The sequence below is a fragment of the Lepidochelys olivacea genome (assembly GCF_965140295.1).
Source record: "Lepidochelys olivacea isolate rLepOli2 genome assembly, chromosome: 3".
Lineage (NCBI taxonomy): Eukaryota > Metazoa > Chordata > Testudines > Cheloniidae > Lepidochelys > Lepidochelys olivacea.
The window spans coordinates 6,791,507-6,804,826 of NC_140413.1; the positions used below are offsets into that span (position 1 = coordinate 6,791,507).

At 45.2% G+C, this 13,320-nt stretch overlaps 1 protein-coding gene across 10 annotated transcripts in view; it reads right to left on the bottom strand.

Annotated features, from left to right (window-relative positions):
• Positions 1-13,320, bottom strand: part of NCOA1 (nuclear receptor coactivator 1) — a 351,754-nt gene that overhangs the window by 50,725 nt on the left and 287,709 nt on the right. For 9 of the 10 annotated variants that reach the window (XM_084623427.1, XM_084623423.1, XM_084623425.1 and 6 more), the window contains 2 exons: positions 11,705-11,852; positions 9,412-10,735 (listed from right to left, as the gene is read on the bottom strand). In XM_084623427.1, the coding sequence (XP_084479553.1) occupies positions 9,412-10,735; positions 11,705-11,852 (1,472 nt within the window). The remainder of the gene's footprint in view (positions 1-9,411; positions 10,736-11,704; positions 11,853-13,320) is intronic. The other variant, XM_084623428.1, reaches the window with a different exon arrangement.

Sequence of the window (13,320 nt, forward strand, 5' to 3'; positions counted from 1 at the left end):
GAAGATATGCAGTGAGACAGGTGGTCTCACAAATTCTACCAACCCAATAGGTCTTATCAATAAATCAAAGAGTAGGAAAATTAATTTACCTATCAATTCATCTATTTGGAAGGTGAAGCCTTGAAAAACATTAATCTTCCCTGAGAAGCAACACTCACAAAACTGATGACTGCACATCGGATGTAAAGTCCAGAGTAGGAAAAGCAAGTGCTGTATTTCAAAAACTCCATACAACATGGAAGTCAACATAATTAGCAATAACACGAAACTCAAAATCTTAAGCAGCCATGTCCTAAGTATCCTTCGATATGGAGCAGAGTCCTGGAACATTCCAGTGCAAACTGAACAGCAATCAATGCAAGTGTCTGCATAGAATATTCAAAGTAAAATGGACTGAGACAATAAGTAATTAAGTGGTACTAGAATGGGCATAGCTACCTACAATGATACAAGTAGTGCGGAAGAAAAGATGGACATATTTGGGATATCTGTTAAGAATAGCCGATAATAAGCTACCTAAAGCAGCATTTCTTTGGCAACCCCAGACAAGAGATGGAGAGGCCGTCCTAGAGGCATTCTGCAGCACACTAATGAATGGAGTGGCATTTACTACATCTGAACATAAAAGACTTGGACAAATGAGCTCAGGACAGGAATGACTGGAGACATTTGGCACCGGCCAAATGGCCTTATGCACCGGATGGTGTGGTAAGATGATGATGAAATGCCAATATGCTTAATCCTTTCAGCAGGGATCAACGCATTAAACTTTCAGCTAATGCACTGGTCCATTGATACTGGATGAATCACATACATCCTGCTAAGGAAAAAAGTTTAGCCCTTCCACCGAGAAAGGTCAGCGAGGCAGATGATAAATATCTTTAAAACAAAGTCCAAGTGAAAAGGGCAGAACGGCGCTCCCTCGTTATTTTTATTGTCCATCCCACAACTGCACATCAAACGAGAGAGCCTAACCTATTTACGCTAGCCTGGGGAGTGCCCAGCATAGCACAGTGGATACACAGTTCTCCCATACTCACGAAGGAGCTCCCAGACAAGACCCACAAAGCCACCAGTTTACCCTCCTGAAATCTCACCCTTGTTGTAAAGCATACATCGTTGCAGTTTGGGGCGGCGACTTGCAACATACTTTGTGTTTGTACAGCGCTTAACTCAACTGGTTTTTGACCTTCTTGGCCTCCATGTGCTACCACAATATAAAAGTTAACATTCATAATAAAATTAAGACTATCCCCACTCGCACTGGGTGAGCCATAGGAACAAGTTGCATCTTTTATGGGTACTAGAGAGCTGCACATTTTATCGCCTATCCACTCACTCAGTCAACATTTGCTAAAATCAAACGGGTGTGATTTAAAGGGGTGCGTGAGATCACGCAGGATTTTGCTGGTTTTCAGTAAAGCCTGGCCAAGCAGCAGCAGCAAAGTCACTAAGCTAATATTAAATTAAATCCTGCAGCAGTGCTAGTTCAGCTGAATAAGTTAACGCTTCTTGAATGACCCAGCTTTTGTCTCGCAATGGTCCTGTAATAAAGGCTAAGCACACACACACAAAAACCCCCCGCCCACGCAGAAATTCAACAGAATTCCTCTTTTCCTTTCTAAGGATAATCTGTCCTCCTGACAGCAATATAATTCCCAGACAGAACCTATAGTTTAAAGAGAAGGGAGCATTACTCTAGGGTCCACTTCTCAGGATATGAAATAATTATGGCAAGTCATTTGATTTCTTACAAAATTAATAGGCTGTTGAAGGTTCCATGGCACATTTATCAGGAGTGGGGTCCCTCATTCCCAGCAACATTCAAGGATGGATCATTACATTCTGCCCACCTAAAGTTTCCAATGGATACAATATTCTTCCTGACCTAAACTGTTGGATACTGTAATTGTACACCGTTCAGCAGCTGCTGCATTCCACCCCAGAGGTGACTACATTTTAGCACTGGAAGTGATTTCTATGTCGTTTATATGCCAGTGAGTAAAGGGCTTTACACTGCTAAATGGAAGAAAGGTGGTTATAGGTAAATCATCAAAAATATTTGTGCACAGGAACAGAGGTTAGTATCCTTTCCTTTACCAAAGCACCTGACAAAGTCTAATAAGGTTTCCTCCTGCAGAGCCAGGAATCAAACCCAGTTGTGGGGCTTAACCAACTTAACTACATGACCCTGCTTCCTAAGGGTAGTAGTGGGAGGGAGCTCTCTATGGGGGCATGGAATAGAAAGGTTTTATTTAAAAAAAACAACAACTTGGATTTTACCAAAAACATCCCAGACTGACAAGGTGCGCGACTTCTGCTGGCCCTGCTTCTGCGAAACTGGCAGCCTGAAGCGTAGAAGAGATTACTTTACTTACAGCTGATGAGATTAATTTAATTAATAGAAGCCTGTGGTGTCATTTAAATGATATAGCCACGAGTTCCTCCAGAACTCCAAGAGGCTGTTACCTCTCCAGCAGAATAGGCACCATCAAGCCTGCAGGCTCTTCTTTGCATAAGATGCAGAAAAGAAGCTGTGAGTGCAATTTTAAGTCAGGACGAGTTGCCTCTCGGTTGCAAATATAAAAACTAACGTGCTGCAGATTTCCCAGCAGGCTGGAAAGTGCTGAAGTATAGTGCTCCCCTAGTGCTTCCCTTGATAGGGCAACTCTGCAGATCCAAATTCCATTCCATTCCTGTTGCTACAGTTAAACTTACAACAGAATTTTCATTATCAACCCTACTTTCAGGCATTTACAGTTTAACCCTACAAGCTCCCTCCAGCCTGAAACGAAAGTAGATGATGTCTGAGGTTGGGAGCAAGGCCTTTTCCTTTATAAAATTTGGAATAAAGCAGAAACCTCGCTCAGACTCATGGGAAAGAAGGTGGGCTGTTTATTAAGTTAGTGGTTCCCATGTACTTTTTTGCTGTCCAAAACGGCCATACTAACTTGGAAGGGTTGTTCTCATCTTAGCTGGAGCCTTAATAATCCCTCCTATTTTATAGCAACAACCTCACTACCTCCCATGCCAACCACCATTCTCTCAGCCAAGCAGGACTCAATGGGACTTGTGCTCCAGGGGTTAAATCCTGCACTCACTGCAGTCAGTCGGGAGTGTTACCCTTGATTTCAGTGAGTGGAGCATCAGACCCCATGCGAGGTAGTTCACTGCTGCACAAGTCAATCCCCCTCACTCTCAGTGCTCTGGCAGTAGTGCCATCTCCTTTAATCTCTTCCTTTCCTTTAAAGATTGTTGGTTAATTGACTTGGAAAACCGGCCTCTCTTGATTCATAGATACTAAGGTCAGAAGGGACCATTATGATCATCTAGTCTGACCTCCTGCACAACGCAGGCCACAGAATCTCACCCACCCACTCCTGCGAAAAACCTCACCTATGCCTGAGGTACTGAAGTCCTCAAATCGTGGTTTAAAGACTTCGAGGAGCAGAGAATCCTCCAGCAAGTGACCCGTGCCTCATGCTACAGAGGAAGGCAAAAAACCTCCAGGGCCTCTTCCAATCTGCCCTGGAGGAAAATTCCTTCCCAACCCCAAATATGGCCATCAGCTAAACCCTGAGCATATGGGCAAGATTCACCAGCCAGATACGACAGAAAATTCTTTCCTGGGTAACTCAGATCCCACCCCATCTAATATCCCATCCCATCGGGCCTATTTACCATGAATATTAAAGATCAATTAATTACCAAAATCATGTTATCCCATCATACCATCTCCTCCATAAACTTATCGAGTTTAATCTCAAAGCCAGGTAGATCTTTTGCCCCCACTGCTTCCCTTGGAAGGCTATTCCAAAACTTCACTCCTCTGATGGTTAGAAACCTTCGTCTAATTTCAAGTCTAAACTTCCCGGTGGCCAGTTTATATCCATTTGTTCTTGTGTCCACATTGGTACTGAGCATAAATAATTCCTCTCCCTCTCCGGTATTTATCCCTCTGATATATTTATGGAGAGCAATCATATCTCTCCTCAACCTTCTTTTAGTTAGGCTAAACAAGCCAAGCTCCTTGAGTCTCCCTTCATAAGATAAGTTTTCCATTCCTCGGATCATCCTAGTAGCCCTTCTCTGTACCTGTTCCAGTTTGAATTCATCCTTCTTAAACATGGGAGACCAGAACTGCACACAGTATTCCAGGTGAGGTCTCACCAGTGCCTTGTATAATGGTACTAAAACCTCCTCATCCCTACTGGAAATACCTCTCCTGATGCATCCCAAGACCGCATTAGCTTTTTTCACAGCCATATCACATTGGCTGCTCGTAGTCATCCTATGATCAACCAATACTCCAAGGTCCTTCTCCTCCTCCGTTACTTCTAATTGATGCGTCCCCAGCTTATAACTAAAATTCTTGTTATTAATCCCTAAATGCATAACCTTACACTTCTTACTATTAAATTTCATCCTATTACTATTACTCCAGTTTACAAGGTCATCCAGATCCTCCTGTAGGATATCCCGGTCCTTCTCTAAATTGGCAATACCTCCCAGTTTTGTATCATCCGCAAACTTTATTAGCATGCTCCCACTTTTTGTGTCGAGGTCAGTAATAAAAAGATTAAATAAAACTGGTCCCAAAACTGATCCTTGAGGAACTCCACTGGTAACCTCCCTCCAGCCTGACAGTTCACCTTTCAGTAGGACCCGTTGTAGTCTCCCCTTTAACCAATTCTTTATCCACCTTTCAATGTTCATATTGATTCCCATCTTTTCCAATTTAACTAATAATTCCCCATGTGGCACGGTATCCAACGCCTTACTGAAATCTAGGTAAATTAGATCCACTGCATTTCCTTTGTCTAAAAAATCTGTTACTTTCTCAAAGAAGGAGATCAGGTTGCTTTGGCACGATCTACCTTTTGTAAAACCATGTTGTATTTTGTCCCATCTACCATTGACTTCAATGTCCTTAACTACTTTCTCCTTCAAATTTTTTTCCAAGACCTTGCATGCTACAGATGTCAAACTAACAGGCCTGTAGTTACCCGGATCACTTTTTTTCCCTTTCTTAAAAATAGGAACTATGTTAGCAATTCTCCAATCATACGGTACAACTCCTGAGTTCACAGATTCATTAAAAATTCTTGCTAATGGGCTTGCAATTTCGGATGCCAATTCCTTTAATATTCTTGGATGAAGATTATCTAGGCCCCCCAATTTAGTCCCATTAAGCTGTTTGAGTTTCGCTTCTACCTCAGATATGGTAATATCTACCTCCATATCCTCATTCCCATTTGTCATGCTACCATTATCCCTAAGATGCACGAATGAAAAAACAATAAAATCAGCAAGCACAAGTATCTGAGAATTGTGGTATAAAGCTAAGTGGCAACCTCATGCAATAGTGGAGATGGCAGAGCACCCTGCTACTTATTATATATGTCACAGAAAGGCACAGTCTGGAGTAAGGCAGCTTTGCAAAGCAAAAAAAGATCTCCTTTAGAGAAGCGACTCAAGACAAGACTATTGTCTAGGAAGGAACACACATTGCCATGCAGGGTCAGACCAATAGCTCTAGTTCAGGGCCCTGTCTCCCAGGCTTGTAATTTTATCATGAGTCTCACAATACAGTATTTAGAATCTTTCACAAAGTCTCGGCTCCTGGAAGCAGCGGATTCCATGAGATGCTCAGCTTTCTTCTTCTTCTTTTTAAAGTAAGATTTTAGCCCCTCTGGTTGTGCAGGAAAGTCAGGAAATATGATCCAAGTGCAATTTAAAGGCTCAGAAACCAGAAGGCAAATGAAAAGAAGATAAAATTTAGTATTTTTAAAACCTCATAATTTTTAAGCCAATCTCATGATTTTGGGAGACCGACTTCATGATTTTTTTTAATGCATGGGATTGGCAATACTGTCTGACAGGTGCCAGTGTCAACTGCTGCAGAGGAAGGCACAAAAACCCAGTAAATAGGGCAATTATTGGATAACCTCCCCCCAGGGAATGTTTTTTCTTCATTCCCTTTAGTTAGTGTTTGGCTCATGCCTCGAAGCAGGAGGGTTGGAGGTTTTTTTTTGTTTGTTTTTAGTTTTTGTTTTTTACTATTAACCACTTTAACTCCCGTTAGAATCCATATAAATATCTAATCCTTTTTTGAATCCTATTGAACTTCTTGTTCTTTGTGATATCATGTAGCAAGTAGTTCCACAGGCCATCAAGTGTGTGGCTCAATGTTTTGGTCATCCAAGGCTTGTAGCATCCTTATAGGCTAGTTACAAAATGAGAATAAGGACTGAAGCTGATGCACTGTCCTTTAATGAGTCCCAAGATTATAAAACTCTCCCACTCCAGTGTCAGGTTCGTAGACTAGTCACAAGCACAACAACTAAAATGAAGGTTGGATTCAAGATCTAGGTGGTGTTTTATTTTTAGTGACAGAGCATAAAAATAAACTGAAACCTCACCGAAATGGTTTGGGTAGCGGAAGAAATTTGGACACTGGACTCTCTCCTTGGATGCTGTGGAGTCAAAGAGTTGCAATCTGCTAACAAGTAGGCATTTTAGGGTTCTAAAACCCCTCTTCCTTAACTCTTTGGAGAGGGTCATTCTGGTCATTATAAAAACCTGGCAGTCCCGTCGTCTTTGGGAAGATGCACAGAGAAGAAAAGTCACTTGCTAGGATAGGAATATTAGGTCGATTCCAAAGGCTATGGGGAGCCCTACAAACACATTCAGATTACGAGTCCCTGAAATCCCTCGGCCCAGCTCAGCTCTTTGCTCAGTCCTGGGCCGAGTGCACTGTTAGCAAACAGCAAATAAAGTAAGTCAGGAGAATCCCTTCTTAGTTACAGAAGGGGCTTAATTATGCCCTTAGTCGCCCAGTGTTTCCACCCCCCTTAAAAAATGTTGCAACTACCTTTCTAAATTGTTTATCAAAGGAACTGGCAGCTCCATGCCTGGGAACTGCAGGAAAGCAAGCAGAATCCTCTAAACCAGGGCAGGCCTGGTCTTTTCGTATGGAAGGAATCTTCCATGCACTGTGCTGCTAAACAATGCTGCTCTGGAGCCAGAATGGATGGAGACAGTGCTGATAACTTAATCGCTGCCCACAATACTGGAGTGCCTGGATGCGTCTGCGGTAAGGATCAGCAGCAGTGAAACAGATGAAGTTCCTATGAAGGGCCTTGTTATCAAGCTGTTGAGACCAGGGGTCTGTTTACCACGAATATAAATGCTAACTATCCGTTTGTACATACAAACTGCTCAGTAAACTCCAATCATGCACACATGGCCAGTCTTCACACACAGCACCCATAACTTCATCCACAAAGTAGTCCCACGCGTGCATGTACAGACCTCAGGTTTCTGAAAAGCACACACCCCATTAGACTCCAGAGCTGACAACAAATTGTTACTAAAGGGGGCAATTCATGCCTCTCAGAGCTATTGTTTCAGACGTGTGTACGCAGGCTAGGGCGGGTAACACTGCAGTCATCTGGAAGACAACTAGGGCCAAACGCTTTTTAACCAATAGCATGAATTATACAACACAGAGTGGCCTGGCAGAGATATGCAGATAAGCGTGGCAGCTCAATCTCACCCCTGAACTGCTGGTCTCAGGGCAAGAAAACAAAGCAGACAAACCAGTTTTCACTGTGGGGTGCGATCCTGGATCCTCCTTCCCATAGATATAGAGTCCCTCTCTGTACACCAGCTTTTAACTGAGTTTGTAACAGTGAGCATCACAGCTGACTCTAAACATGGTTGGTTGCTCACATGCAAAAAAGTTATTACTCTACTAGTAACTGTGGGAGCTAAGAGTGTTGTCCCATCAGCAGACGAATCTGGCACACAGCTCTCTTCTTGTAACCAGGTTGTTGCAAATTGGGCTCTATGCTTTTATTTTCCCAGAAGGCCTGATATTAACACAATCAGGCAGTGCAATGGTGTTGATAAGCAAACTCTGCTGGGCAGTGAGATAGCCTGTTGTCATAACCAGGTCAAAGGAGTATCAGGCTGCGTGTGAAATATAACAGGGCCAGAATGCCAGAAAAACAAGCAGCTGTGCATTTCAGTTGCTCCTATTTGTGCATAGCCTGCATAACTTTCAACATGACTGTAGCAAGATGTTTTCCTTTCTGCAGATATTACAGTGGTAAGTGCTATACAAAACCCTAGGGAGGGGCAGATTGCACCCCCCAACTCTCTAACATTCCTGGACAAAGTAGCTAGTTGCACAAAGCTGTATGATGTCCAGTCACCAGCTCAAAGCTCCATTGTTCTTTCCAAAACAGATATATCTTAATCTGTGTCTTCCCTGGTCTAGAGGCAATTTATGTTAATCTAGACAGCTGAGCCTGAATGGAAGGAGAAATATCTAATGTATCTAAGGTGTGAGTGATACCAGTAGGAATGTTTTATAGTAAGGTGGAAAGAGTTAGTTAGATTCCCACTTACAGATGGGATAACTGACTGAGGCTCCCAAATGAATGGAGCTCTTAACCTTATTAAGAGGCTTCTTGTGTATTTGCCATTTGAGGCTTTCAGAGCATTCTGTGTTATTCATGCAATATCTTCCCAACCCAGCAGCCCTGCTTGACACAGTCAGTAAGCAGGCTAACAGGCTTGCTCTTAATATCAGACTCTCTGTACTCTTTGTTTAAAAAGGATTAAGCAGTTTTATCCATGTTACCATCTCCCCTGGCTTTCAAAAATAAGAAATCTCTTCTATTCATAGCCACTTGTAATGAATATCTATACTCTCAAAACTCTATCACTGGGATCTGTCACTGGATTATTCAATTTAATAATACTTTTAGGATAACTAAAGGGCCCTTATAATTGCTAATCTCAGCCAACAAGTAGGCAACAGATTGAAAATTCCCCAGTACATAAGCCCTGAATAGGCTTACAGATGCTGGATACGAAGAGTTTTTCCCCTCGGCAATGCAGAAATGTCCTACAAATGGCTTCTCTCCTCTCAGCGTTTGAAGAATCAATGCATCATGTTCCATCGTATTGTGATAAACCTCCATTAAGCTTTCTTTTCTCTCCCATCATTGCTGCTCCTCAGAGCGTGTGCATGAGCAACAAGAAGTTTCAAAGTGGCTCCCTGAGGGTCTACATTTAGGCACCTAACTGCTCACATGATCATTTAGGAGTCTAATTACAGTTCGGGGTCATTTAGAGATCTACTTTTAACACCCCAGCTGGCAAGTTAGTCTTGGAACCGGTCATGCCACTACCAGTGTTTGTGAAGCAGCAAAACCCGAGACCACGCACTGGGCTATAGCTCCATGAATCGAAGGAGAACTGCTAAGGGGTGTGTGCGTGTCTGTCTGTCTCTCTCATAGGCCTCAGATCACTATGTGCTAAAAGAGATTCTCCTTTCACTTAACTGGTGTTTAATGCTAACCCTAGATACACAGCATGGATTCTAAAGGGCAAACCCACCTGGCCCTGTGACTCTAGCTTTACCTCCTCTGCGGCAGGGGGCTTGGTCAGCTGGGCCGGAGTCGTATTGCACGGATCCATCTGCTCCGTTTTCTCCACTTTCACCTTCACGTCGTCCAGACTCAGGGCCGGGACTGCGGCAAGGTCCTTCTCGTCCTTGTCTAGTAGGTAGCGTAGGAGCTGATGGTCCTTGGACTCCTTTTTCTTCAAGGCCTCTGGCTCCAGTTTGATTTCAGGGGTCCCCGGGATCTGACTCTGAGAGGTAGGGGTGGCGGCAGCATTTGGCGCAGTATCCTTCTTGTCGTGCTCCATGGACAGAGTGGTGATGTCGGAGGGGCTGCCCTCCTGCAAGAGACGGTGTAAGATCTTGTGCCGCTCTGTGAGGGAGCTATGGGAAGAGGGACACGCATTGCCTGGAGGATTCCCAGAGGCACCTGTGCAGGATAAGGGATCTTTGCAGCTAGTGTCTGCATCAGCATGCCGCAGCTGTTGTTCTGCCGTTGTGGCCAGGAGCTGAACCAGCTTGTGGCTGGTAGCTTGGGAGCACTTGGTGTCTCCCTCCGCGAGTCTGTCACTGGCATGTAGCAGGCCTGAGTCCAGTGGCTTGCCATCGCTCGAGCCACTGTCAGACTGAATCATCTCGCTCAGGATGGAGGTAATCTCCTTGCTGTCTTTCGGCTCCGTTTTCACAGGCTGCATGCTGAGCCGGCCAGGCGAGTTCTGGGAGCTCGGCTGCCTCAGAATGGGAGGTGGCGTGGAGTAGCCCATAGGGGTGCTGGGGCCTTCATTAAGCCCCTGCATAGAGTTTATTGGGGCACTGGGGAAAGGCCTGTTGCTGCTGCCACCGCTGCTGCAGCCACCACTTGCCATGCCCACAGGAGAGTGCATGGTAGGCATGGTAGGAGAGAAAGGATTGCTTGGCATTCTGGGCCTTGGTACCAATCCTGGGCTAACCCGATGCCTAGGAGACATGAACTGTGCTGGGGTAATCCCTGGACTATTCAAGGGGGAGCTATTGAGGTTTAAAAGGTGGTTATTGTTCTGGGGACCAGCTTGTCCCTGGCTTAAGGCAACATTGGCTCCGATCTGATTCCCAGGTGAACACCCAAAGCTCGTCTGGCCGGTGCTGGAATTGCTGCTATGGAGGCCAGAGCCTGGCTGCTGATTTACACTGGTCGCCAACATGCCGCTGTTGGATGGAGGGATGGCAGACGAGAGAGCCATGCCTTGCCCTGGGGAGATGCTGGGGTTTAGCGCAGGGCTGACACGGGGAAGGGGCATTCCAGAGTTAGTGTTCTCTTGAGGAGAGAGCATGTGGTGATCCCTGGAAGAAAGAAAAAAAGACAGAGAGGCTGGGTGGTGGGGAGACACAACTCAGAAGACGACTCAACTAAATCTGTAGTACAGCTCAACTAAACCTTTCCAGCGTCTTTGGGATTAAGCTATCACATAGACCCATCAGGCCTGGTAAGTCTGACAGCTGCAGCTTGTACGATATGGTGTTTTCACACACTATCTTAGCCCCACCACTACCCTAGGGTCCCAGGAGGACAGAGAGCATATTTCAGTAGCATTTGTGGATGGAGCAGCTACATTGCTCTCTGTAGGTATTTAGTGGATTGTGCAGCACTGTGGCAACTGAGGAGTTACAAATCTATCTCAGAGGGGAAAGTCTACTTTGGGCTGTGTATTCTCGCATTGGTAGGGAGAGGAGAGTGCTAAGAGAATACAATTCTTTGCCCTCCTCCATCTGGTTGCATTTCTTTAACACACAGTAAGTTCCCCCATCTTTCCTGTTCTATAACAACCTCTTCCTCCTGAACGAGTTTGAGTGCAAGTTCTCTGGGGCAGGGCATGAGCCTTCGCCATGTTGGTAAAGTGCCGTGTGAATTCATGGAGCTGCATAAGCATCAGATACAACTGCGAAGCCACAGAAATAGCCAAACTTTAGTGAACTTTTGCTGCCTTGGCTTTCAAACATATGGACTAAAATCCCCCAACGCAGCACCTCGCTGTGGAATTGCACTCCCAAAACCAGCGTGAGAGGATCACCCCAGCCGCCACTGGCATAGAACCAGCAATGTGACTCCTAAGACGCCACCATCCCCGCAGCTGACACTGATCTCTGACCGCACTTATAGGCTCCTAGACACCGTTGGCAGCTGGTCTAGCTTACAGCAACCTCCAGACTACTCCTACTCCTGAGCTGTGCTGTGAACTCCTCAGCTACAGCTGAGGATCCAGGACAAGTCGCGAGCTAGCAGCGATTTCACCCCAAGTTCTTAGGACTCACCTGTCAATGATATGGATGCCCATGATGAAAGGCTGCATTTCTGGGCTTTGAGGATAGCAGAGCTTACACTTGGTGTGGGCGCTAAGTACCGTCCCGTCGCTCAGCGTGAATCTGTACGATGGACTGAAGGCCGTGCCACGCGTCATCACTGGAGAGGGGGGAGGGAAACAAACCAGACGTGATCCATCCATCTGCTTAGCAATTCAGACAGGGCTCACAAAACCTTTGAGAAGGGATGTGGGGGGTGCAGGATGGTGGTGAAGGTAGTAGGGGATTGACTTCCACCATCCATCTGTGTGCACGCAAGGATAGCAACACGGAGTTTGCAACCACCTTTGCACCTTCCCCTTCTCCCCCTCCGCCCAATTGCGCTCTGTGTATTTTAGCCAGTCCCCAAAGATCCCACCGTTAGTGTGCAAACAATGCAAGTCAAAAATAATCCTCAAGTGAAGTTATGGCAATCCAGGTAGTCTCTCTCCTCTGTTCTTCACTGCCTTATCACGGTCACATCACCATTTTCAGCTGCACTAACCCAGTGTATTGCAGCTAGGGTGACCAGATAGCAAGTGTGAAAAATCAGGACAGGTGGCAGGGGGATAATCATAGGACTGGAAGGGACCTCGAGAGGTCATCTAGTCCAGTCCCCTGCACTCATGGCAGGACTCCGTATTATCTGGGCCATCCTATAGGTCATAGGCACCTATATAAGACAAAGCCCACAATATGGGGACTGTCCCTATAAAACTGGGAGATCTGGTCCCCACAGTTGCAGCGGGTGTTTCAGGAAGATCTGAAGGGTGGTGTGATGCAAGTTAACTTCTCAATGCTGCTTGTTGTGGGCAGGGACATGGGGCACAATGTGAGCCAGGAATGTCTGCGCTGTAACTGATTGCCTTATCAATGTACTCCTATTTAAATCAATTAAGCACCGTCCTTGAACATACAGTGCTATAGCAGCAGAAAGGGCAATTATTCTATCACCAGTGTACAGTACATACTCAGTGTACCCTGATGAATCCAAGCCAGGTATGGAGAGCTGCAACAGGATACTAACCACGGCAGCACTGGGAGAATTAAATCTTTCTCGATGCTCAGCCAATCTCCTTATGCAACATTCTGTCTTCCTGATTTCCTTTGTTAGTGTCCTCACCAACAGTGCATCAAGCTTCCATGACAAACCCCCAGAGGGAACAATATCTTAAATCACTACCATGATCAGAGGAAAACCCTGCTAAAAAAAACTACTGAAAAGGAGGAGAGCTTGAAGATCAGTCATGGGACTTTGACACTGGGGCTGATGTATGCATGGAGTGTGGGAGGAAAAAAAATCACCCTCTGGTTTCAGTGCAGTGACCACAGTCGGTCTTTGGAAGTTTGACTCATTTCTTTATTTGCAGAAGGGTGTGAACAAACCTCTAGCCTGGCATGACACACATGAGTTTTGGGCCAATCATATCCCCTAAGCAAGTTACTGTAGCAGTGCTGGGATCTGAATGGTAGTTTGTTGAATGCTGTGAGATCCACAGCCAGCCTCTCCAGTTGCAGGAGCCATTTCTGTGCTACTGGGCCTTTTCTGCTACTTCATTGGAACTTTATTATTCATGCAGAATTCCCTT